Consider the following 27,294-nt stretch of genomic DNA (forward strand, 5'->3'; position numbering starts at 1 on the left):
GCCATCACCAGTAGTTCCCATTTATGTAACACTGAGCCTATTTCTGCTTTTCCCTGTGGTGTAGCTGGGAGCTTTTTGAATCTGTCAATCCCAGCAGCAGCAGTAGTGAGTGCAGTGTAAAGCCAGGTCCCATTCATTCATAATGACGACCAGCTGTTACTGTCACTGTCCTGAACGGCTCAAAACTATAGACACAGCAGCATGCATCCCTCTGCACAGGAGTGAGTTTGGTAGTTTCAGTTGTCAATCCTTCGTCTTTTGGCCAGATGGAGTCTCTCTGTGTTGAGAAACTGTTCGATTTTGGAGATCTGAGATCTGAATGATGACTGTTGATCCTCCCTCTCCTGGGAGCAGCTCAGTTCAAACTCAGACTCCGACACAGGGCCTGAAGCTGAGCCAGGAGCTCTGCTACACCTGGAGGAAAAGACGTATCATTAGCACATAACAAATTAGCAGGTTATGGACAGCAATGAAATGTCGGCGTGTACAGATGGAAGTTGCAAAATCCATATCATCCTGTGTTTATTGTTTCATAGAGACACTTAAAGGAGCCATCTTCTTCCTTTTGATTGGTTAAGTTTAGCTTTAAGGTGGATCTGCCCCCAAAAGTCATGTATAAACATGTTGCACAAGCTCAGTTTGCACCAGGAGAGTTGATAATTAGTTGAGTCTAATAACTTTGATACTCTGAGGTCATCTTGAAAATGACACGATTTCCATTTTTCAGTCCCTTTCAGGGGAACTATGCAGGTCTGGTCACCTTTTCTCTGTTTTGGTTGCTTTTTTTCTCTACAGAGCTCTCTTACAGTTTCGGAGTGCATATTATCACTGTCGGACTCGCCACTAACCCTCTTCCCTCTCCTCCTGGTCATGTGCATTTGTTTTGAGCGAAGCCGATGGCAAGGCGATCCATGGAGTGTTGTCTACCAAAGTGGGTAACGCCAACAACAGATTACAGATTATGGGGCATGTTTGTTTCGCTGGCCGTAAAGCAGTCCATGTTTCTCACGAGACGAGATCTGGGACACCGGGTCGGTGGCAATGATCTTGAGAGGTTGGTTTTCAGCCCAAGATGGGATCCATTCTCCCCATAACAAGTCATTTAACCATCACAATTACTCCAAAACTGTTTAATTAAGGGGCAAATCTTGCATAGTTTCCCTTTAATGTGGAAAATAAAACCTCCAAAGATTGTCTGCATGACATGGTCACAAAACACCCATTTAGTTTGGGCTGTAGTCATAATACATAAGGTGCTTTAGGTACAAAAGTCATGTATAAATGTGTTGCACAAGCTCAGTTTCCACCAGGAAAGTTGATAATTAGCTGAGTCTTATAACTTTGATACTCTTGAGATCATCTAGAAAATGACATGATTTCCGTGCTTCGGTCACTTAAAGTTAAAAAGAACATCTCCTCTGGTTGACAGAGTATGAAGGATGAATGGAGGGGACTTACCCTGGAGTGACCGTCCGTGACGGATCACTGACTGTGCTGGAGGAGGTGGAGACTGCAGGAGAAGTGATCGTTGACAGAGATGCTCTGCTCTCCTACATGAAAATAACACCAACAAGCAGTAGAATTCAAACATCTACAGCTTTATGTTTTAAGCCTGCGAGGAAAACATATTTTCAAGAGCAATTTTTTTTTAAAAATCTTTCTCAATACTCTCAGGGTCTCCAGAGGAAACAGAAAATTTCTAATAAAAATGACAAGAAGCAATAAACAAATGCAGGGCAGACAATAACCAGTGGCAATGATATGTAACAGTATCCAGCCAAGAGAAAGTAGCCAGGCCCAGGCTGAACTCTGTGTGACATTCCCAATGTTCAAGAGTCTGCAGAAAATGAACACTTTCGCCTTCACTACAGTTTGTTAAACTATCAGACCAGATCTTTTTTTCTCTTCTTCTTTTCCTTTTCTCATACTCGATGCATGTTGCACTCTATCTCCCTCAATTGCCGGCACCTGGATCTTATAAAACACAGAGTGACAGTTTGTGGTGATGGTGACAAAGGAGAAAATGAGCGCATGTGAGAGAGAGAAGAGCGAGAGAAAAACAGGAGTAAGAAAAAGAGAGAAAGTACTGTAGCAACGGAGAGGAGAGAGTGAGTGAGCGACGGATGATGAAGTGAGAGAGGAAGCGAGAGAGTGAGGAGATGGATAAAGACTGAGTAAGTGAGAGAGGAGAGGTACCCAAGCATCATTAGCTCGGTTTTCCTCCACAGGTCGTTCATTCTTTGTCTGTCTGGCTGTCGGAGCGACGTCCATGAGTTCAACATCCATCAGCTTCATCCTCTCACTCAACACCTGACTGAGCCTTTGTCACACTGTTAAGACTTCGCACATATTCTCTACAGTATGTTGGACGTGCGTGCGCTAATATTAGCCTCCTCTTACTCTCTGGGCTTTTTTTTTTTGGATCACACCAATGTTAAAATGTTAAAACGTCTCGTTCTGCATGAGGACACGTCATTTTGATATAAAAGACACATTTGTAAAAGCTTTAGCTCAAAATTTCCCCCGAGGTCCAGTCAGACACATTTTTATAAGAAGGTCAGAATCTGTGGAACAGAAAATGACCTCAAACTAATTTATTTGATAAAGAAAATATTTTCAGTCGAACTTCCTCTGAGGCTGAGGTAGGGGGTCACATGTTTCTGTGTGAACATCACGATGCAGCAGTTTTCTGCTCTGCAACGTCAAGCTGTAAAGCAGAGCAATGTTCAAGGTTCGACTGTGACGATACTTGGACGTCACGTGACGTGACCCTCAACAGATCTTACAATTAGAAATCAGTGATTCATCGCATGATATGTGCAGTAAAAATAACAGTTTTACTTCTGCAGCCTCTCACATCGGGATCAGTTTTAAAATTGTAGATATGGCGCATAAGTTTAAATTTATACACCGTAAGTGGTGTATAAGTTTGAGCATCACTCAGGCCTTGTCCATACGAGCCCGGGTATCTTTGAAACCGTGAACATATGTTCCCGGTTGTATGTCCTGTCCACATGCAACCGTGCTTTTGGAACCCTGAAACCGTGGTTTTTTGAAACCGGGGTCCAGGGTGGGGTTTTGGGCCGGGGTTGGTTTCACCGGGTGCGTGTGGACACTGCAACCGTGATTGTTTTACTCGTTTACGTCATAGTAGCTGCACACGTGCTGATATAAACACTGCAGCTGCAGAGGTTGTTTGCAGCGGTTTGCAGGTGAGCTCGCAAAAATGGAGGTGACAAAGTGGAGTTTTATCACTTTTTATTTTTATTTTTTATTTTTTTACATCATCTAAATGCTATTTGTATAGTTTTTCGATGAGAAAAATATAAGGAAACGGTCGTCAGGGCGATCCTCTTGTCAGCTCCAAACTCACCCTCAATAACAGACCACAGCTGGTTTTCCACACAGCATCATTTACAGTAACAAGTGACGCTACAGATCAGCTGGGCCGCTGCCGGTGTGTTTTTAAAATTACAGAACTACAACAGTAGCACTGCAGTTTCTTATTCCCCACCTTGTTTGATTGAGAGTTTTTCGGGATGATTTTCATGAATGAACAGGCAATAGCCTATGTCACTGTCAGGCCGGGTACGACGGGAGGGTGGGCGCGCTGCTGTCATGCAGTGATAAACGAGCCAAAAGCCGAAAATATCCGTGACGTCCGCGGTCGATATAAAGTGGATATGTTTCATTCATCCATGTTTTGACAGACAACACAACAGCCAGTGATAATGAGTTGCGCCGCACCGACAGACAGTCATGTGGCTCACCAGCCAGGTGACGCACACAGCACAACAACACAGCACACAACAACACACAGCACAAGAGTCAAGACACAGCGCAGCAACATGTGCAGGCTGCTGCAGCAGTGCACGTCAAAGGGACACCGCCGAAAATAAAATAAATAGGCTACACATTTTTATTAAATTAATTAATATTTAATTGTTGGACTTGGAGTCTGTGAAATAAAGCTATAATAACACGTAGTTTTGAAATGGTTTTTGCGCATGTTTACATCCATAAAATGACCAAAAATGAACACTATAAGCGGATTTCTTGATAACGAATTATTTAAACAGCATTTGTATAGAAATGATTCCGTCCCAAGCCTTTTGATCCAAGCGGTTTCCACTGTATTTTGATTGGTTAAAACAGCCTTCCACACGTGCATTGCGTCACTTGGTAGCGGATTTCACGGTTGCGTGTGTACGGAGTGTTTTTATTACACCACTGGTGTGGACGCGAAGCAAAACTCCGGTTTCAAAAATACCCGGGCTCGTATGGACAAGGCCTCAGTGAGTCTGGCACTGATGCTACACTCTTAATTGAGTAAACAAGTGTTCAGAAATTATCTCCATCCAGACTAACACATCTGAAACTTCACACCTACCTGAGCACGTGGGAGCCGGAGTTAACAGGAAGCAATTTGCAGTTGATTCACTGAAAAATGCAGATTTTAACTCTGCTACTGTTCTGCTTGAACTCCTCTTCAGATCCCGACTGCAACCGATTAATTAAAGCAACTACAGAGAACTTAAATTTTTTTGTTGATTTTGGCAACCCCTGTGGACAAAAGCCATAGTGCTTTGCCGAAATGAAGACTGCATTTCCCATTGGTTCTATTGTGTATTGTCGTAAAGGCGCTTATATGGCTCGTGCATGCCATCTCCGATCGGAGTGCCATAAATCGTTTCATCTGGTGGACCATCCAAACATCCAACATCCAAATACCTCCATACTGCTCCATACTGGGAGCTACTGCTACAACAAGGCTGAAAACAGAGGTCAAATGCATTTTTTCGGAACAATCTTTCCTGTCGCAGACGAGCAGTATTTGGATGTTTCATAGTGTGTGTTTTGGACGATTCAAAAGTGAACTCTATCCACCGCCATTATATGAAAACCCGTTGCCAGCCGGACCCCCCCTGGAACTCCAAAAGCGTTTTGATGACTCTGAAAGTTCTCCAAACAAGTAGAAAATTGGTGAATTATTGATTTTGGGTGAAGTAACCCTTTAAACCGAGTCAAGGTCAAGATCACGTTTATTTGTTATGAGTCAAGCTGAATTCCTAAAAGTATCCGTTTTTTGGTGATTGAAAACTTTCGTTTTGTGTGGATGAGAAGGGAAAAACGCAGTAATGTGAACGCAACACTAAATAGACCCTCACCCCCACCGCCCTTCGAAGACGTCCGTCCCGAGAGTGAGAGTTGTTACTTGACAACAGGTTGTGTAACTGACCGTCTCTCTGCAGGTCTCCCCCAAAGATTTCCACTCTCCCTGCTGGTGTCTCGTGGAGGAAGCGGCGTTCCCAGAGACACTGGAGGCATTCAGCAGATCCGACGCCCTGGTAATCACCGAAGGGGCTGAGAGGAATGAGGTGAGATGGCAGGAACAGCAAGAAGGTAAGAATGAATGATTATTGGTGATGGTATGAAATACAGATGTACAATGAGTTCACTGTAAATACGAGTCTCCCAGCGGAGCCACAGAGCAGAACTATATTGTTCCACAATTACATAATATATAGTATATATGGGGTTTTTTTTCCCTTTAACTGAACGGATCATATAGACACAAACCGTCACCTTTGCTCCGCTGGCTCTTGGAGAACATGGGCGTTGAGCTGAGAAGATTTCTGAGGCGTCCACTGGTGTTTTGCTCAGATTCCTAAAAAAAAAAAAAAAAGGCACAAAGCTTTCAAGAGACAAAACTACTGTCATTGTACGAAAACCGATCATGCAAACAAAAGTGAGCTTGACTTGTGTTCGAACATCTGCTTACTGATCAAATCCAAGGTTTGATCTACCTTGATCTACCTTGATTTTGTTTTGCTAGTAAAAATGAATGAACAAAATCACACTTTTTTTAATCCTCCTCCTTATTTGCAAATTAAAATGCCAATTAAAACTGCTTTGCAAAACCATGTGTGCAAAACTACAGTACAAGTGCTTTGGCCAGCAGGTATGGTTTGTTGACTTTGTGTGCTTGTTTTGAATTTGTTTATATACTTGAAAACTTAGATAAACTGAATAAATACTAATGGTAAACTGGGAACCTGTGATTTATATTTATGAATTTATTAAAGCAGAAGTAAGTGATATATTTGTGTTAATATAAGTCTTAAATAGTTATATCTTCCGACAGCAATCACTTACATAGAGTGTTTGGACTGAAACACGGGTCTGTCAGTCACTCTGCTCTGCTCTGAGCCGAAGAGAAAACATTTATCGTATCCTACAGTTTTTATCCAATGAGGAGAGAGAACGGCATGCAGGGCTGTGTGTGCAGCCAAGGGATGCGCGTGAATGTGGTGACGTAGGGACGAGGACTGTTATGGTGCGTTCAAGGAAACTCGTATTTTTCCGACCGTGAAGTGGTACCAGTTCGATCTGGTACGAGTTCACCGGTCGGAAGTTACGAGTGGCCGTTATAGTGACTTTCACCGGTAAAACAGGTCGGAAAAACACGAGTGGGTTGCCTGAAACGCTACAAAGTCGTAAGTTGTGACTTGAAGCTGTAATTTACGATTTCAAAAGCCTGCCTGGAACGCAGCATTAGCGAAAACGACCGGACCACTTACTTCTGCTTTAAGCTTGCTGCATGTACTACGGACATTAAAACCAGATTAAAAATAGCTGTCTGCTATGCTATGGCATCTTGATGAGTGTTTCCATTGTAATACCTGAGCAAACTGATGCAGGACCGAGGGCCAACTAAACGACGACCTGGGTCCAGTTTGGGGAGCAGACGGCTTCAGGTAAGTTTGGGACTCTGCAGCTCTCGTGTTTTCTACTTTGTCACATTTCGCACGGTGCTGCCGACTCTGACAACCCACCGACTCCACCTCAGACTCGGCGTCCATCGCGACATCGACAGCGACTTTGTTCAGGTTTGATTTTTCCACACACTCCTGCACAGTATCGCCGTCATTAGACTGACCTCGGCTCTTCGTATTTGCACCACAATCATCATTGCCACCACCATCGTCATCCTCAGCTACGAGGCTCGTGAGTCGTCCTCTCTCCTGCTCTGACGTGTCCCGACTTTGAGGGACAAGATTCAGTTCATTCACATGTTTATTATCACTCATTTCATCTGTTTGCGTCATGCTTCTGCCGGAAACACCAGAGGCGTCGTTATCGTTGGAGGCTGTTTGTGCTGTCGTTGTTTCGACCTCTTGGATCGCAACGAAACCGTTTATTTCAGCAGGTTCCACATTTATCTGTGAGCTACAAAAACTACTGCGTTCGACAGGAAAATGTGACACCGATTCATCCGTCGGCTTCTGCTCTGTGGTTTCCTCAGCTTCTTGAGTCTGGACCTCGTCGGCGTTGACGTCCGACCCACGATTGACACTTTGACTCTCCTCCGATTGGCAGGAGTCGGGGGCTTTCTGAGACAAAGCGGCTGAGGACTCGCAGACGACCAGCGGCGGCTCGGCGGCCGCGAAGTCAATGACCCTCCGCGTGTTGTCCTTCTCCTCAGTCGTCTGGGTCGGTATCTGTGTCTGTGTTTCTGCTGGTTCTGGTCCCCTGATCTCTCCTCTCTCTGCTCCATCCCTTCTTTCGGCCTCTTCATCCTCTGCTGACCCCTGGTTCTCCTCCTCCTCCTCCTCGTGTCCGTCTGTTCCTCTCCCTCCTCCCTCCTCCACATCTTCTCCTTGGACTTCATCTCTGTTCCTCTGCTGCTCTGGAGTTCCTTCTCTCTTTTCTTGTCCCTCATCATCCTTCCCTGTCATTGGTCTATTCCCTCCTTCATTTGTTTCTTTACTCATTGCACCACTCACACTGCCACCTTCACTCATCATGAGATCATTGTTAGACACAGAGGAAGTGGTTTTAATTAAATCTGAAGCTGAAGCTGCACCAGGATCAGTCTCACTGGTCTTGGAGCTCTTGAACATACAGGTGTCACTTCCTGTGCTGCAAAGGTCGTTGGAGACGAGTGGACAGGTAAACAGGTTCAAAGATTGTGGATGGTGGTTTAGATCTTCTTGTCCTGGAAGAGAAAACAATGTGCATGTTATATAGAAGATTAAAACAGCTACTGGTCAAATTACAGTTTCACGATAATAATGTTAAAGGGATAGTCCAACATTTTGGCAAACTGGCCCATTGCCAAAATCCCTATAGTTTTAGGAGTAGGAGTTGTTATCTTTATTTGTCGGTGCAAGCTGTTTTTAGAACGGCGGAGCAGAGCCGCGAGCTGCTCAGAGCTACGCTACGGAGGCTCATGGGATTTCTCGGTTTTCCCTCATCAAACTCATCAAATACACAATCCAACAACTCAGAAACGCTCTGGTGGACAAGTTGTGACCTGCGCATTCACCACGTTATGAGATAATAACAGAACGTTACCAGACAGAGTTGTTTTAGAGGTAAATTCATGCAAAACCGCTGATGCGCATTCCTGTTGGAGGCAGTTTTTCAGCAAGAAGTCTCTGAATTTACCTCTAAAACAACTCTGTCTTGTTATTCTGTTATTATCTCATAGCGTGGCGAATGTGCAGGTCACAACTTGTCCACCAGAGCGTTTTGGAGTTGTTGGATTGTGTATTTGATGAGTTTGATGAGGGAAACCAAGAAATCCTGTTAGCCTCTGTAGCGTAGCTCTGAGCAGCTCGCGGCTCTGCTCCGCCGTTCTAAAAATAGCTTGCACCAACAATTAAAGGTAACGAACCTACTGCTATGACTATAGCGATTATGGCAATGGGCCAGTTTGCCAAAATGTTGAACTATAAAAAATGCAACTGCTCACATATTCTTTGCATGTTCTGTATAAATAAAATGCTGAACTTTCACTTTAGGACAAGCAGCTAAATATGTCTCTCTCTACTTGGTGTTTATATTTCGCTGGCTGACCTCCAGTTGCTCCAGTGGCATCTAGATTAGTCACAGCTCCTCCTGTGTCCTCAAGACACACGTCTGGGTTTCTGGTGTGAGAGGAGGAGGAGGCCGAGTGCTGCAGGCCGAGGTCCGGCCGCTCAGAGCTACAGACGGGTTCATGAGGAGAGGAGAGCTGGGTAGAAACACCGAGGCTCTGGCTGCTGCTTTTCATCTGTGGTAGAGAGAAAAAACGATTTTATTTAGATTTTATTTCACCTTTTCAATTGAGTTTTTAGATCTTTCCCATTAGCTCATGTGTTTGTATGAAACCACAACTCTTTGACCCCCTTTGCCAACCGTCACTGGGCTACAATTTGGTCTCTGCTAGAGACAAACAGTGCCGTGAAAGAGTATTTGCCTCCTTCCAGATTTCTTACTTTTTTTGCATATTTGTCACACATAAAATGTTTCAGATCAATAAACCCTAACCCTAACCGTTTTTCACATAGGGCCAGGTAGGATGAATAGCTTAAAAACTGCATTTTATATTTACTTGGGTTATCTTTGTCTGATATTAAAATTTGTTTGATGATCTTAAACAATTAAGAGTGACAAATGTGCAAAAAAGCAAGAAATCCGGAAAGGGGCAAATACTGTTTCATAGCACTGTACATTGTATATATTTATACATATATGAACAGGTGATTCTTGCAGGTAAAGGGATTAGATGGGCCCTCCTATATCTGCTTTAGAAAGTGGTGAAAGTTTATATTTGTAACAATTGAATCAAGGTCCAGTAGTATAAAAAAAACACCTTTTACTAATTTTAACTATTCAGAAAAACATGTAAGTCAGGATAACAAGAGTTGTAATGTGACTGCATGTATCAAGTTGCAACAACATCACTAATACATGTGTGTTTTTGTTGTATACAGGCCACTACACACACATATTTGTTTGCATGTGTGTGTGTACCGGTACCTCTAATTCACAGATGTGCTGTGCCTGTGCTTTGGCCACCGAGGACAGTTCGGTATGTTTCTGATGAAGATCGTCGTAAGCTTCTCTCACTGCTCGAAGGTCGTGCTGCTCGCAACTGATGCAATCCTGTAACGTTTTCTTCTGTCAAACAGAAACACACACACACACACACAGACAGATGCACCAATTCAGTCACTTTTTCCCTCTTTTGACGTCACAATTTGATCTAAATAATTGTTTTGGTGAATAAAAACGACACTAGTTTTTTCTTCTACCTCTTTGTCCCAGTCGGTCTTGAAGGCAGCGCATCTCCCCGTCAGTTGGGCCACCTTGTCTTCCATCGCTTTGCTTTTGTCTCGCATCACCTCGTGTTCCTGCTTAAGGGCCTGCAGTAAAATTAATCACCCATACGATTTTTAATGCAATACTAAATTTTTATGTGTTTATTTAACGTGAACAGAAGGTCTTAAACAGGGAAGGGGAGAGCGAGGGCTTCTAGCTAATACAAATCAGTTGCCTTGTGACATTTTAATCCTGATTTTAATAATTTAATGAATGAATGGGTGGATTTAAAAAAAAAAGAGGGGGGGGGGGCGGAGAGAAGAAAGGAGAATAATAAACTGTAAAGCCGTAAATGGAAATATAAACACACTAACTATCATTCAGTTGCAGAGGGGACCAGTCGACTCACTAATGTTCATGTTCACTGATCTACATGCCGTGATAAACAACATGGCGTTCATCGCAGTTATGAGAAGAAACGATGGTCGTCATTTATTTCTGTTCTTGTGTAAATTCACTCCATAATCGTTTAAGCAGAGCCTGAAAAATTCCTGATTTGTGCAGGAACAGCACTGAAGGTGGTGCAGGGTTTTTACCTGGAGATATACAATAAATATATACATTATTATTATTCCCTAAAAAAAGTCAATTTAACATAAACTTGACAGGATCTTTCATTTAATTTGTTATGTTTGTACCATTTAAGGTTGCTCTCTGAACATGTAAACATCTATGTCAAACACCAGAATTAAAAAAGTAATTACAATTTATATATAGACATATTTTTTTAAAGGCAAAAACAGTTTTTTTCTGATGGTGTGCTGTAAGGACAAGTGAACAAGTGCTTGACCACTTAAAACTAAAAATAAACAATTTAGAGCAACACTAAAGTAGAAGTTATGTCTCTTGACCCTTTAGTTCTGCTTGTCAATCTGTAAAAAAAACACTTAAACTTGGACTTTTTAACGATTTAGTTAAGAGTTCAAGCTGAAGTTTTTTACTCTCTTGAGAAAAAACATTAGAAAACAAGAAGATAAAACAAAAACCGTTGAGTCACTTTTCTGAAATGTTGTGTCTGCTGCCTAGTTACGGCTGTAGTGGTTTTGTTTTATTGTCTTTTCTAAGTTATTTTGAAATTATGTTTTTCAGTTTTGTTGTTTGTGTATTGTGTTTTATAAAATGTTTGTTTTTTCAGTTCAGTTTCAGTTCATAAATCTCGATTCAGATTCAGACTAATGAAGACACATGGGGAGGATGAGGAACTCTGACCTGGTGCTGCTCTCTCTGTGTCTGCAGCTCCAGCTCCACGGTGTTTACTGTCTGCGTCTGACTCAACAGCAGCTGCTGCGTACACTGCAGAGACCTCAGTACTTCCTACACACACACACACACACACAGAAAAACACTCACAATATGATGTAGGAATTGTCAATGTGTGTTACAACCTGTGTTACAGGTTTGGTTTTAGCTTGTTTCCACTTTGAAATCATAAGAAGTGAAGTATAAACATGTGATTTTCAATATTATCATCAGATTTTATTTTATTACTTAGTATTAAAAAATACCAACATTCACAAAACAGGTAAAGACGATGGTCACATGTTTTTTTCTTCCTTCCCATTTGCCTTTACCTGCTTCTCTGCTCTTACAGCTTCGTTCTCCTCCCTCAGTTTCACGTTCGTATCAGTTTCCTAAACATGGAAAAAATGAAATTATAATGTTTATCCAGTTTCTGAGATAAGTAGGAACTGGCTTTGCTGGATTGAGATTTGTGATATGTCCTCTGTTTGTCATTTTAAAAGTAGAAAAAAAAAAGTCTGCACACTAGAATATGCTCCTGAATATTCAATATGAATATCACCACATGTGACGTTTCTTCCTCAGACTTGAAGCTGGTGCAGATACACACCTGCTTAAATCAATTTGAGTGAAAAATATGGAAAATATAAACATGATCCACAAAGCTATACAGTACAATCCACATATAAAAATCAAAACAATTTGAATATTTCATGACAAAAACATCAGGTGTAAACCGTCATGATGAGATGCAATATCAAGAAGAAAAAAAATCTGGATAAAGAGGCGCCTCTGCTCAAAGTAGGAGAGAAAAACGGCCGACATCACAACTGGATCAATGGAGCGATGTCTCTGTTGGTCATTTACCATGTTCAGTTTCTGCTGCAGCTTCTGTATCTGCTGCTCTTTGCCTGTGTGACTGTCGGTCCTGTCCTGCCTCACTGACGTCATCTTGTCTTTGATCAGTCTGCTACTCATTTCCTCCAGCTCCTGGGAAAAATAAACCACGAGAAAAGTACAAAATGATGATGATGATGATGATGATGAGGCAGCAAACCAAGGCGACTGACATACTTTGGTAAAGCAAGACGTCAATGTCAAAACTCTGAAAACATGACTGACCTTCTTCAGTAACACAATAGTTGCTTCTTGCTGTTTGTTTGCAGACATCAGTTTCTCGTTGATTCTCATGGACTCTGCGACTGTAGGAATCACACAGATATGTAGCACTTATGTCAGAGCTATGAAGGTTTAATATTGCTGAGATTGAAGGGGTTGTCTACAAATCACAAACTGAAGATAAGTAACAACAACATTTTAATCAAATAGATCCTTTTTATATCTAAATTAGTAGTAGCAGTCATGACAGAATGAGACGACTGTGTAACCGTATTTCTCCTTCATATAAACAGACAGACTGTTGTTTATGACCAACTTGGTCAATGTAGCTGTGACAATATACAGGGGGGGAAATAAGTATTTGATCCCCTGCTGCTGATTTTTGTCTTTATTTCACTCGATCAAATGTAAATTAATTCAATGAAATTTTACCACCTTTTCTAGAATTTTTTTAAAACTTTTTTTGAGAAATTTTACTGCTTTTTTTTAGAAATCTTACCCCTTTTTCAAGAAATGTTTAAACATTTTTGAAAAGATTTTACCATTTTTTTTCCAGAAATTTCTGTACAATATTTCAAAAAATTTGAACATATACAGTACATTGACTAAAAAAGTAATGTTCATCAGTCTCAGAACAAATATTTGTGTATTTCTGGTGTTTGTGTCAAAATTTTGTCCAATGGGGGTGCGTGGTCTAATTTGTGTCAATTTAGGGGTCATGATAACAGGCTGAAGGTCATCATAGAACAAACAGCTCATTGAACCCTGTGAGTTAGTCCTGACTGTTGACTCGCCAGATCTCAACCCCAGAATAAAAACAAAAAAAAGATAAAGTGAAGGTGAAATTTGCATGAAAAAAAGAAAAAGTGCTGTTGAAAACTCTCACCACTGTATCAAGTACATACACACACACACACACACACACACACAGAGCGATATCTGCAAACTGTTTCCAGCACCTTGTTACATTCATTCTCTAAATAACTCAGGCTGCGCTGGGAGAAGAGCGGGGCCTCTCATGGTCACATGTAATAAAGCTGCTCACTCATTCAGTAGCACAGACTGATGCACTGCAAATATCCTGAACACTGTCAGCACAGGTGTGTTTGACGGGAAGTGAATCATGTCCATCCATCCATCCATCCATCCATCCATCCATCCATTACCATTTTGCTCCAGCTTCTCATGAGCCTGCTTGACCATGACACACTGTCTGGACAAGACGCTGAACCGTTTCTCCACCTCGCCGAGCTGGTTCAGGTGGCCGTCCTTCAACCTGCTCTGCAAGGACAGTTTCTGTTCCTGTGGAGAGGGGAACAAGAGTCTGAAATTAACACCTGTAGCTCTGAAAATGTTGCACAAATCAATTCAAAAACATTGATAAATAAATGATAAAACAGTGAGGAGATATTACTCGTTCTTCGTGTTTCTTTTCCTTATAAGAGGGATAATCTTCATGTTTGTTTGTTAAATATAAAAATTATGGATTAAGATTAAGATTAAGATACATCCAGACTAAAACTGACATAACAGATATTCTGGCTGCTAAAACACAGGCAAAGCTGTAGAAAGTCACACCTCTTGTTGGAAAGAAACAGATATTCTGAAAAACACAAAGTAAACATCTCTACTGCCTTGTGTATAAAAACAAACAACAGATTTAATCCACTTGGCCACTCTGAGTGACAGCTGGGTTTTGGCTCTACATGCAACCCTCCTCTTTGCCCATGTTTGGATTAGCCAGGAATCTTGTTGGGGTCAGGTCAGGAAAAGCTCATCATGTACACTTCATCCATCTTTATTTACAGGCTATAATGGAAGATGCATTTCCGTTTGCTGCTGCTCGTTATCATGAGCTAAGCTACTTAGCTTCTGGCTCTAGTTAAATCAGAGGTGTCGAAACAACTATTCAACAAAGGACTGTACGGCTGCAGGTTTTTATTCCAACCAAGCAGCAGCAGCAGCACACCAGATTTTTCTAATTTATTTATACTTTCCTCATTTATATCTGGTCTCAGTCTTCAGACAGTTGACTGGTCAAACTGTGTGCTCTTCACTGGTTGGAAAAAGGGGGTGGATCGGACTACGCACAGACGTAACTCATAGGCGGCCATATTTAGTAGTAGTAATATTTAGTCAGGCAACTTGCTCTGACTAGATGGGTGATCCAGAGCAGAGCCGCGAGCTGCTCAGAGCTACGCTACGGAGGCTCATGAGATTTCTTGGTTTCCCTCATCAAACTCATCAAATACACAATCCAACAACTCCAAAACGCTCTGGTGGACAAGTTGTGACCTGCACATTCACCACGCTATGAGATAATAACGCAACGTTACGAGACAGAGTTGTTTTAGAGGTAAATGCAGAGACTGCTTGCTGAAAAACTGCCCCTGAAGGCATGTATTTACCTATAAAACAACTCTGTCTCGTAACGTTCTGTTATTATCTCAAAGCGTGGTGAATGTGCAGGTCACAACTTGTCCACCAGAGCGTTTTGGAGTTGTTGGATTGTGTATTTGATGAGTTTGATGAGGGAAACCAAGAAATCCCATTAGCCTCCGTAGCGTAGCTCTGAGCAGCTCGGGGCTCTGCTCCGCCGTTCTAAAAATAGTTTGCACCGACAATTACTAATGACTATAGGGATTATGGCAATGGGCCAATTTGCCAAAACGTTTAACTATCCCTTTAAGATGCAGAGGATCCTGGTTTAACACAGCCAGTGTCCGCCTTATTCAGTGGGATGAAGGAATCAGCTTCATCGCTCCTAAAACTGTCATTTCACAGTTTGATCGTCTGTATCAAGCCGAGCGGATTCTTCTCTCTCGTTTTTCCCCGCTCTCTCATTCTCCCTCCAAATCCTCCCATCTCCAACACACCTCTTCTCCTCTCCCTTCCTCTCCTCCCCCTCCCTCCCTCTCTCTCTGCTGAGCCACTGTTATATGGAGAAGGTTAAACCGAGTGAGGCTCAGTTATAAAATATTTTAATAGAGATATTTTCTCTGCTGTGCTGGCAGTTCAAAGTGTCACACACTCCCTCTGTTACTCCTGATGATGAGCTCTTCCCTCCAAACCCCGTCTCCCTCCTCCTCCTCCTCCTTAGCACCAGTCCCTCATCCTCCCCTTTTAATTTTTCTCACTCCCACCAAAACCTCTGTCAACAGTTTGTATAAGTGGAAAATCCGTCCTCACCAGCTCGTTTGATTTGTTCTCCAAGTTGTACTTCAGCAACTGTAAAAAGAGCAGTAAAAGAAAATCAAAAAAGATAAAAGTTTCCACGTGGATGAGCAGAGAAGTGTTGGCGAGAGCTTTGATCCAAAAAAAAGAAAAGAAAAAGACAGAAAAGAAAACTATGTCTCAGTCTTCGCTGACGCTGAAGTGGCCTTGACGGCTCAATGCACTGGAAATTAAAGAAAACACATGAAAAGGCACAAATGCACATCAGAAATTCAGAATACATTAATTTAGCAACACAAAAAAATCCTCAACACGAATTACACAACATATTAACTTCATATGTCAACACAAAGATATTCGATTAACAAAAGACATAAAACAAAATCAATCTCTCACTCTGGAGAAGCTGAAAATGACTAAAATGTCATGTAACAGATACATAAACTTTCCTTTACTTAGTGTAATAGCTCCTGATTACTGTATATTTTGTCTTAAGGTTGACTGTCAAACATACTGAAACTCTTACATCACTCATTTCCCTTCAGCTTGTCAGATTTTTAGTACAATTTATGACACAACCAGCACTTCATTAACCGGCATCAGTGGGGTTTTTCTGCCTGTGGGTCCAGACAAAGCCACAGGGAGGACGACAACATACAATTGTTAAAGACTGCAAGTTGATTTATGTTTTTTTGTTTTTCTGCTTTTGTCAAGTTTTCATTTTGTTTACTTCTTATGGAATAATTGATTAATTCTCCCAATAACCGATCACATAAAACAGCACAGAAAAGAAAGTTTTATGTCATCAACATAGGAATCATATAAATAAACAGACACATCACGCTCGCACCACAATATGCCAAGTAGGTCGCAGCCAGACTGTGCAATATGGTCCCACACCATGTTGTGCAAATACACAGCAACATTTTTTTTATTTATCTTATTCAACACTTCAACATGTGCACTTGTTGTGCCATATTTATATATTTTCTAACCTGGTTATTCTTATTACAGTGTTTATTTATTTGTTTTATTGTGGCCTCATGCAAAACGTAATTTTGTTCTGCAATGCATCTTGATGTAAAGTCTATTCATCCATCCATCTATCCATCTATCTATCCATCTATCCATCCATCCATCCATCTATCCATCTATCCATCCATCTATCCATTATCTATCGATCGAATGAAGTAGACCAGGTTTCACAGAAAGGGCAAAAGTCGCCTCAATCAACAGAGTCAAAGAAGTGAAATTTTATACTCTTTACCTTTCACATTCCTGTTTTTGTTTTATTATAAAAAATATTACAGCAATGCAAATTGTTACATTTCATTATTACTAGGGCTGTCAGAGTTAACGTGTTAATCGCGATTAGATTAATTAAAAAAATTAACGCGATTAAATTTTTTAATCGCGGTTAATCGCGGCCCATTTTGTCCTCTGTGGAGGACTGGAGTGTGGGACCTCCAGTCCAGTAGGTGGCGGTAAGGCACCTTCAAGTTGGTTGCTACACAAATATACACAGTCTAACATATATCCACAGCTCCATCCATTGATTTTTTGAGGCTTTGTTGTCAACAAATGCACATGGCCATGTATTGATTTTTTTGACAGCTTCGTTGTCAACAAATGCAAGTGGCGATGTATTGATTTTTTGACGGCTTCTGTTGTCAACAAATGCACATGGCCAGGCAGAGGTGTAGCAAAGTAAAGGGCAATTTCCACTGGATGCAATTCGTTTCAATTCTGTGTGAGTTTCATGCATCATGTGTTATGATTAGGTACTAGGCCTGCTAGGTCTGGTCTAAAAGTTGTTTGTCTAGAGATTATAACACTTTGGAGGGTTGAAAGTCCAAAGCGCCATATATAATATTTTTAATAGAGATTAATCGCGAGTTAACTATGGAAAAAATGCGATTAATCGCGATTAAAAAAATTAATCGTTTGACAGCCCTAATTATTACTCTATATTTTATGATTTCTTTTAAATCTATTTTTCTTTTTACCTCACCGTTCTCATCTACGTCTTCCTATCATGTTTTTTGCAGATGGAGCAAAGTGGATGGAGCAAAGTACAGTACATTTCAGTACATTTCAGTACAACAATCAAATATTTTGATTGTTATTTTATAATTACAAAAACAACTCGTTATTTAAAAGGAGGGGAAAAAAGCAGCGTCAAGATGATACTAAAAACACACTTCATGTCCCCAAAATGATTTTAAAATAAAGCTTCAGTCATCAATATATAAAACAAAAAGGGTCACTGCCTATACATACATGCACATAGTATATTAATATCCATATCCACCGGCTTGGTTATTCATTAACTACTTGTAATGATGAATTATTTAGATTTAATTATGGATTTATTGAACCATACTGTTCCAGTGGAGCTCAAATTTTGTAATTTAGCAGTTCATCAAGGTGGAGGCAATTAAATCACTTCAATCCCAACAACTGCCACTCATGTGAAAATGTGTTAAATTAAAGAAATGCACCAGACCGTGGCACACAGCAATGAACAACACAACTGGGCCTCGCTCAAGCCAAACGCCAAAGAGTGAGTGTCTCCCAGATAGAGTATCAAAAACGGCCTCTATTGTCTCTGTAACACGGCCGGGTTGTTAAAGTGCGCTGGACCATGGGGGCGACCGTTTATCACCGCTGTGTCGTCAAGCCTGAAGACAAACAACTCTGGGAGAGACAGACTCTGTGCATCAACACCCGGCAGCATCCAACACTCTGGTTGGGAATAACCCGACATCATTTACTTATCACTTTAAACTATAAATGATAAAAAATGAAAATAAGAAATAAAAAAAATGCAAGGGATTAATGAGAGAAACAAAATAAAACAGGGAGAGAGGTGATGGGATGAGTGGGAGTTCTGACAGAGAGAGAGACGGATGTTCAAGTGTTTTGGGCTCTGGACCATTACAGGTAAGAAAGTGTTTCAAGGGTTCCTGCAGTTTGTGTTGTTCATGTTTGAGACCCGAGACTGCAGATCACACCAGCACACTGACATTATATGTTGGTACCAAGCAGAAATTAAACAATATGCTTCATATTGCCCCCAAAACATTGAGCTTCAGTCCACATGAAGATGTTAAGTTCTTGATAACTTCTGTTAACCCTGATGATTTTTGCTCTAATTTTCGATCAAATGTAAACAATTTTTGCGGCACTGCGACACAAACGCGCCCCGTAACCCGTAATCTCTTGTTTATGACAGATAAGACTACACAAATATACACGTCGTTACTTCGATATATGATAAATGACGTTATTTACCGCTCTATTGATTGCTTTCTCAACGGCTTTGATGTAAAGAGATGCACATGGCCGGGAGCATGGTTAGCAAAACAGCGGAAAAGCGACTGGACTTGCATAGTTCCCCTTCAAAATTAATAAGTCCATCTTTATTTACAGTCCGGATGGCCTTTGTTTCTAATACTGAACAGTTTAAGGTGACATTTTAACACCATTTACTGTTGTAAGACCTTAATTTAGTTTACTGATTCCTTTTGGCAGCGTAAACTTGATTTGTATTGAATTTGCAAAACATTATACAATTGTAAATCATTGTGAACTCGATGCAGAGAGGCTGAGAGTCGTGTGTGTGTTCAAAGTTCAGGTACCTGTAGCGACCTCAGCTCTTCTTTTAAGTTGTTAATCTCCTTCTCCTTTAACTCAGCACTGACCTGGTATTTCCCCTGAAATGTTATATTTTTATTCAAAAAAGAGACAATAAATATCATAATAAAGATTTCATTCCAAAGGGCCAAGATTGTGAAACTGAGATGAGTGAATGCGAGCGAGCGCTCTTCGTACCTTCTCCTCCTCAATGTTTCTGATTTTGGCCTGAAACTTGAGAACAGAAAATAAATCACAGTTAATGTCTTTAATGCGCTGTAAAACATCGTGCTTAGATATGAAGATGTAACCATAAATACGTACCTGCTTCTTAACATTAGTGACTGACTCTGTGTGCTGGTTCTCCAGGGTTTTAACGTGATGTTGTAGGGATTCCTATCGCACGGGGAAAAACAATGATATATTTATATTTTTAAATAAAGAGAATAGTTTTATTATTGGTCATATTTTGTAGCTATTAACCTATCTAAAGACAAAAAAAAATACAGATATTAAAGGGATAGTTCAACATTTTGGCAAATTGGCCCATTGCCATAATCCCTACGTATAGTCATAGTAGTGAAAGCAGTCAAGCAGTGTAGTTACCTTTAATTGTCGGTGCAATCTATTTTTAGAACGGCAGAGCAGAGCCGTGAGCTGCTCAGAGCTACGCTACGGAGGCTCATGGGATTTCTTGGTTTCCCTCATCAAATACACAATCCAACAACTCCAAAACGCTCTGGTGGACAAGTTGTGACCTGCACATTCACTACGCTATGAGATAAAAACGCAACGTTACGAGACAGAGTTGTTTTAGAGGTAAATGCAGAGACTGCTTGCTGAAAAACTGCCCCCAACGGAAACGCGCATCAGCAGTTTTGCAAGAATTTCCCTCTAAAACAACTCTGTCTGGTAACGTTCATTATTATCTTATAGCGTGGTGAATGTGCAGGTCACAACTTGTCCACCAGAGCGTTTTGGAGTTGTTGGATTGTGTATTTGATGAGTTTGATGAGGAAAACCAAGAAATCCCATGAGCCTCCGTAGCGTAGCTCTGAGCAGCTCGCGGCTCTGCTCCGCCGTTCTAAAAATATCTTGCACCGACAATTAAAGGTAACGAACCTACTGCTCTGACTATAGGGATTATGGCAATGGGCGAATTTGCCAAAATGTTGAACTATCCCCTTAAAGTTGCGGATGTGAAGCCAGAAAGGGCCCAGCTGTACCTTCTCCCACTCCAGCTCCTGTTTCTCCAACACCAGTTTACCGATCTGATCCTCAAAGCGCGTTTCTGCATCCTGCACCACGGAAAGAAACACATCATTTAGCATTTAATCAACACACATACTCTAACTACAGTAGGTGGAGATTTGCACTGAAACAACAACATGGTGCAATGCAACCAACGCCTGGTATGGTGCAATTCTGGCAGAGTGAAAATCGATCACAGCGTTGTGCAGATAACTCCCTCTCTCTCTCTCTCTTTTTTATTTGCCAAAACTGCAAACTGCCCCAAAGTTTCCCCGAGTTCATCCCTGCGTATCTTTCAAAGCGGCGCCCAGAGAAAGAAAGAGGAACATTAGAAGGGAGGTGATATTTGTGGAAAGCCATCCCTATCCTCCCTTCTTCCACCCGGAGAAGGCAGGTAAAAGTCAATTGCTCTCTATATCCATGGGACTTTTTTATGAGCGTGTGGGAGCTGGTTAACTCACTGAGTTTATTTTATAAGTTCCTATTAAACTATGCTACCAGCGTGGCACTGCACTTTAAAAAGAAGAAAAAAAAAAGAAAGAAAAAGGAGTGCACAGGAGATAAAGCTGTTACTTTTCCACTGAGGAATAATTATTTTGTGTGTGTGTGTGTGTGTGTGAGTGAGTGCATGCAAAAATTAAAGTTTAATTAATCCTGGTAATCCACATAAATAAAAATAAGCAACTGAAACACACTGACTTGAAGTTTTGCGGCTCTAAAGCATCATTTTTATTTCGCTTTTACTTATTATGTGAAAATTCATGACTGTTTACCTCGTATATTTGTCATGGCTTTCCATCTCTTTTCTCTTTTATTGCTGTTCTGAATGAACGGCTTTTATGGAGCATTAAAAAAGGAAGAAAAAAACACAAGTATCTGGGCATAAAAATGTGATAGTTTAGTTGGAAGAAGTTAGACTGAGTGCATTAGAAAGTTTTCCATCATACATGTTACCGTAATAAATAAGACACAAAGTCGGCTTTGTTTACGCCTCGCACTATTACCGCCTCGAGCAGCGGGGCGTATACTGTGTTAAGAAACAGAGAAAAAAAAAAAGGAAAAAGCCATTGGTATTTGACCTGCGGAGGAATGTCCGGCACCATCATCATGACATCCTCCCGGCTTGTTCTTCTTCTTCTTCACCTCTCCACCCAGCCAGCGAGCGAGCAGCACAACTACAAAGCGCTACTTTGATAACGGCAGCGCCTGAGGAGGATCACACTGATACACCATCTCATGTTTGTGTCCCGGTTAACATGGCTATAACAATAAAACCTAAATGGGAACAAACGACCAGCAGCTCCTCTTGTTCTTGCTGCTCTAACCTTTAAGCACACTCAGGGTGTATGTGTGTGTGTGTGTGTGTGTGTGTGTGTTGTAAGGTTGAAACTACTTGCTGGAGGGCAAATAACCCATCGTTTATTTATTTTTTTGTTACTTTTACAAACAAATTCACTCTCTAGTTATTGGTCAGAGGCCAAATGACTTGAGTGTCGCCGCATCTTGACGCAGTGTGTGCATCAGGCCCCAGCTGGCTCCTGTCCAGATAACCAGAAGGGGCAGCTGGCTTCCTCTTAAGGACACCACCACCTCCTTCCTCCTCCTCCTCCTCCTCTCTGACCGTTTCTATGAAGAAACTACTCTTTAGCTCTTTAACCAAAACAGAGCCATTAGTGTCCAAGTCCCACTCACTTAAATAATGATGCGACACAGAAGAACACAGGAAGTAAGCAATGCTGAACACAAGAGTCATTCTGTCATCTCATTCAGAGCTCAGTTGCAGTAACTCTATAACCACACGACAGCTGCAACAATTCATCGATTAATCGAACAATAATCAATTATTAAATGAATCGTCAACCATTTTGTTAATCAGTTTGAGTAGTTTTTTTAAGGGATAACGAGGAGTTTGTATTTGGTTATAAAAAAGTCTCATATTAATGTGGATGAATCTACATTACCCACACTTGTTAATGGGTCCATTTTCAATAAATATATCGTTTTGTCTTTATCCTTATTTTGTTATTATTATTAGTGGTGGAAATTTCCTACTTTTTGGTTTCACGCTGCCCGGCGGGTCATGGGAATAACGCCCCCGAATCACCGTTTATGGTCGGAACTACGACGGTATCTGATCGTCTTCGAACCTCCGACTTTCATTCTTGATCAATGAAAACATTCTTGGCAAATGTTTTCGCTTTTGTCCGTCGTGCGCCAGTCCAAGAATTTCACCGTGCGCGCGGAGGCTCATGGGAAATGTAGTGTCGCTTTCCAAAACTCCTTGTTGTCCCTTTAAGAAAAAAAAAAGTCAAAATTCTCTGATTTCAGCTTCTTAAATGTGAATATTTCTGGTTTCTTTGTTCTTTTACAACAATAAACTGAATATCTCTTTTGTTTGTGGACAAAATAAGACATTTGGGGACGTCATCTTGTGGTTTGGGAAACGCTGATTGACATTTTTCAACATTTTTCAGCACTTTATTGACCAAACAACTATTTGATTAATCGTTTAAATAATCGACAGATTAATCGATAATTAAATTAATCGTTAGTTGCAGCACTAGAACACACATGAGTAAATACAGTGCATTTAAAGAGGAACTATGCAGGATTTTTCCCATGGCCATACTTCATTTTCATTTTCGAGTCAAATGCAAGGAATAAATCTCAGGGACGGGAAAATTATTAATAAGATGGAAAGGAAGAGGGATTCTTGTGTTGACGACTTTAGACTATTGCATCAAAAGACCATTGATAAAAAAGTGGCTGCAGTAGTTATAATAAAAAGGTGTGAACCAGGATTTATAACCGCAGAATCATATCAAATTCTGTTATAATCGCTGTGTCAAGTCCACTGAAGTGTTATTGAGATATCAAGTCAACAAGAATGGGATGAACAGACAGAGACAACCTGGAAACAATATTATAATGCAATATTTTCTTTTCAGTACTGTATTAATAAAACTAGCCACATACACAGAGAAAACTATCACTTTTGTTACTGTACCCTCCGAATATGCAGCTCCTCCACAGCCTCAAACAGATGTGTTTTAAATTCCAGCAACTGGAGCAGGAGTGGGCCTCCACTTTCTGTTTGACAGCCAGCGCTGGACAGAGGCAGCTCCTGCTCCAAACCAGCTCCTCCAGCCTGAATAAGACACAAAACATCAATGTATAATAAAATGTGTCGGTAGAATAATTTCATGATATATTTAACATAGAAGAATACATAGTATTATTGAACGGCCCCATCCCTAAACTTCATCTATCGTGTCGTGGGTAGGCTGCACAGTGTGGGAATAAAGGTTGAATTTAATTTATACAAACGGTCACAACATTACTATTTATTATCGTACCAACGGAAATTTGGACAAAAACAGAATATGATCGCATCTTCCTGCATAAAAATAAAAGAATAGTCCAGGTAATTTTAACAACAAACAGCAGCAAATAACAACTGCAGGTGTCCAACTGTGAATTAATTTTGTTTTTTTAAGGTAAGTATAGCAATTATCTATTTATTTTTATCCTTTCCTTGTGTACCACTTGGCACAAGATATAGTGGATTGTATTCCTTCCTTCATGTGCAATGATATGCTGAATTATTTGTGCGAATTTGTGCAATATCTTCTTATTCGCAGCTTTTATTCTGTTGGCTTTACTCTTAAAAAGCAGCAGTCTAGGATGCTCCCATCTTATCTTATATTCATTTCATTTTGTGTTGTAATAGAGTGAATGTGGTTTATGTGCAGGTGTCTTATAAGTAAATTAACTTTCTTTCCCTCAGGGGACAATGAAGTTATTCTAATTTCTGATTTGTGTTAACCTGAATAAACAAACCAGTTGCTGAATGTCATTTGCGTTGTCTTCTAAATGGCACGGTAAACTTACAGCTGTGTGGGAGTTGGGTATCCCGGAGTCTGCGGCTACTAGATCCATTGGGTTGTGTCAGGACAGGCCAAGGTCCCGCTGAGGTTTCTGCTTCTGCTGCTGCCTGTTAAATCAACAACACACTTTGTTGAAAAAGGTTAATGGAATAGGCCATTCATTCAATAAGCAGTAACACCCTGCTATCCTCCTTATAAGTTTATAATTACTTCCTCATCTGCAATTTTTACTGCTAAATGATTTCATTTGAAATAATAGGCTGGCACATTAACGCCTCGTAATGTTTCTCAATCACTACAATCTAACATAATGGCTTCGAAATAAATGACCATTAGGCTTTTTTTTTCTTTCTTTCTTTCTTTGTTTTACACCACTTCCATCGCAGTGAGAAGATAACACCTTGATAAGCCATCTAGGTTAAAATGAACCAGGACCATTGACACTAATAGGGGTCAGAGCAATAACACTGAATGGACAAATTGCACTGTCAATGCTTTTTAAATTATCTAGGTTATTTAATTTGACCTGTGGATGGTCCTCTGGAGCTGTCTCTGTCCCTTCAACATAACCAAGAGACTGACTGACACACACACACACACACACACACACAGAGATACACACACTGCATTCGAGAAAACACACACACCTACTGGGGGAAATATGACTATTTAAGTGGGAGGTCTCCACTAGTCACTGATCTCTTAATAGAACAGACCTTTTTTCTCCCATTTAACTTGCGCTGGTATCAATCATGTTGGGAGAATTAAATGATCCCTGCTAGAATTGGCTACTATCATAAAATGACACCGTGACCCCCCGGGCTGAGGGAGGGAGGGAGGGGATGTGCTGCAAACGTGTGTTAGTGTGTCAAAGTGATGGTGCATGTGTGTCTTATGTGCACACACAGTAAGTACACACACAGTGTACCAATGTGTGTGCTGCGAGTCAGGGAGTTAACCACCACCGACGCCTTTATTTGCTTCTTCTCCTGTGATTCAGTTGAGCAGATATTAAACACCATTTCAAAAGCCATGAAAAGACAAATTAAAAGACCTGCCATCCGTTAAACTGGAACGTTTCTATCACACAACATGATGTCTGTATTACCTTTGGGGTGAGCTATGTTGAATCTCAAAAGAGAGTTAAACCAGAGACAGTGCTGTAATGTATAAAATTACAATGCAGCTAAGACCAACACAATACTGAACTACAGCAAGGCTAACAAAAACCAGTAATACAAAAGACATTTTCACATTTTATGTAGTCCAGTATGAACCATCAAAGGTGTAAATAATGTGTTTGTACTCCAAAATAAAACAATTATACTTTCTTTATACCTTATACTTCAAGATAACATCATTTAGAAGAAAAAACTGGATTGTTACTATAGTCGTCTAAAAAACACAACATATTGTGGCATAAAATTAGTTTTCAAACTTAGGTAGCCTACCACATTTGCACATAAAGTTGTATCGATTTATGGTTGCTCATCTACCACTGGTCATAAGAGAAAGCACAAAATATGTAGCATTTAAGAAACAGCTGAAAACATGGTTCAGTAAAAAAACAGCTCTATTAACTTTAAGGTTTTTTTAATTATTATTCACAACTGTACGTAATGCACTTTATGACAGATGCTGCTTGACAATGCACTTTAGTGAATCTCTAATAGCACTTTATAACATTTACTGTCTGATAAATGCACTTTTTCCTCCCTCCTACTGATGCAACCATTGTGCGATGTGATTTTGTATTTGTATTACCGGTATGTCCCTTTACAAATAAAAGAATAAATGAAATGAAATGGTAAATTTCCATATTCAGTCGATGATATAGCCTAACCACCCCCTCTTCCTAACTGCAATAAACCGTGAAAAAAAAACCGTGAAAAAGCTAGTTCTTTATAAATGCTAACTTTTGGAACTTTTTTTTTATTTTGCGGGCATTTTAGGTACATTTCTTTGGTGAATTAACCTTAAACTGGAATATTATTTTTTACAAATCAGAAATATGACACATTAATAGACTTTAATGGTTATAATTTGATTAACTCCACCTGTTCAGCTCGTTAGCTAAGCTTTAATGCTAGTGTCAGGAGCATAGACTGTATAAAAAAAGGTCGTCGTAGCTAAAGAACCTAATTTTCCGTCATAAATTGTCTAATTCGTTTAGCAATAAACTTTGGACTTTGACTTAGATTAGCTATATTATAAATAAAGTATCAAAAAGCGAAATATTTTGGTCATTTTCCCTGTTGAGGATTGAAACAAAACCTAACACATAAACCTTGCTAAACATTTAACGTTAGCTTGAACTAAAAGCTGTAAGGTTACCACAAATCAAGAAATAATGCATGTAGCTCACTAATTTAGTACGACAAATTAGTTTGAAAATGTTTAATTCTTATTATATTGAATTACCAGTCGGTTTAAGAACATTAATCCGATAACAAAAGTGATTTATTGATGAACTTTACCTTCAACCGGGAGCAGCAGCAGCTACACGTCTCAGAGCCGAGTTGTTTCCTGCAGCGCCACCGTATGTCCAGGCGGCCACAGAAAACACACATTTATTGATTAAAATGGTCGAATAACACAAATTAAATAAAATATACACTTTTAATGTAATTCCTGAACATATATGCCTGTCTAAGAATAACTGTCTAAATATCCATTGTCCCTGTTGCAATAAATATCCTCAACCAGCAAAGATAAACATCTATCTAGCTAAATCAACTAAATCAAACCATACCAGGCATACAGATCTATGAATCAAGCCACTACTGCATAATGCACTTTATATTTATACTGGATTTTATACTTGACTTGATACTGGCTG

At 40.3% G+C, this 27,294-nt stretch overlaps 1 protein-coding gene across 1 annotated transcript; it reads right to left on the reverse strand.

Moving 5' to 3' along the window:
- Nucleotides 1-27,171, reverse strand: ccdc73 (coiled-coil domain containing 73). Its single transcript, XM_085780063.1, has 21 exons — nt 26,940-27,171; nt 24,460-24,581; nt 23,576-23,716; nt 20,544-20,615; nt 19,642-19,713; nt 19,516-19,551; nt 19,323-19,397; nt 15,697-15,735; nt 13,674-13,809; nt 12,511-12,590; nt 12,256-12,378; nt 11,721-11,780; nt 11,359-11,463; nt 10,083-10,193; nt 9,808-9,948; nt 8,863-9,058; nt 6,684-7,999; nt 5,587-5,668; nt 5,240-5,364; nt 1,459-1,550; nt 1-414 (listed from the first exon to the last, which is right to left on the reverse strand). Exons 2-21 carry the CDS (start codon nt 24,505-24,507, stop codon nt 237-239), a joined length of 3,228 nt encoding a protein of 1,075 aa, XP_085636189.1. The 5' UTR covers nt 24,508-24,581; nt 26,940-27,171; the 3' UTR covers nt 1-236.
- Nucleotides 27,172-27,294: the final 123 nt, after the last annotated feature.

This window comes from Trachurus japonicus, chromosome 6 (genome assembly GCF_045865225.1).
Source record: "Trachurus japonicus isolate A0001 chromosome 6, Traja_1.0".
NCBI classification, from domain to species: domain Eukaryota; kingdom Metazoa; phylum Chordata; class Actinopteri; order Carangiformes; family Carangidae; genus Trachurus; species Trachurus japonicus.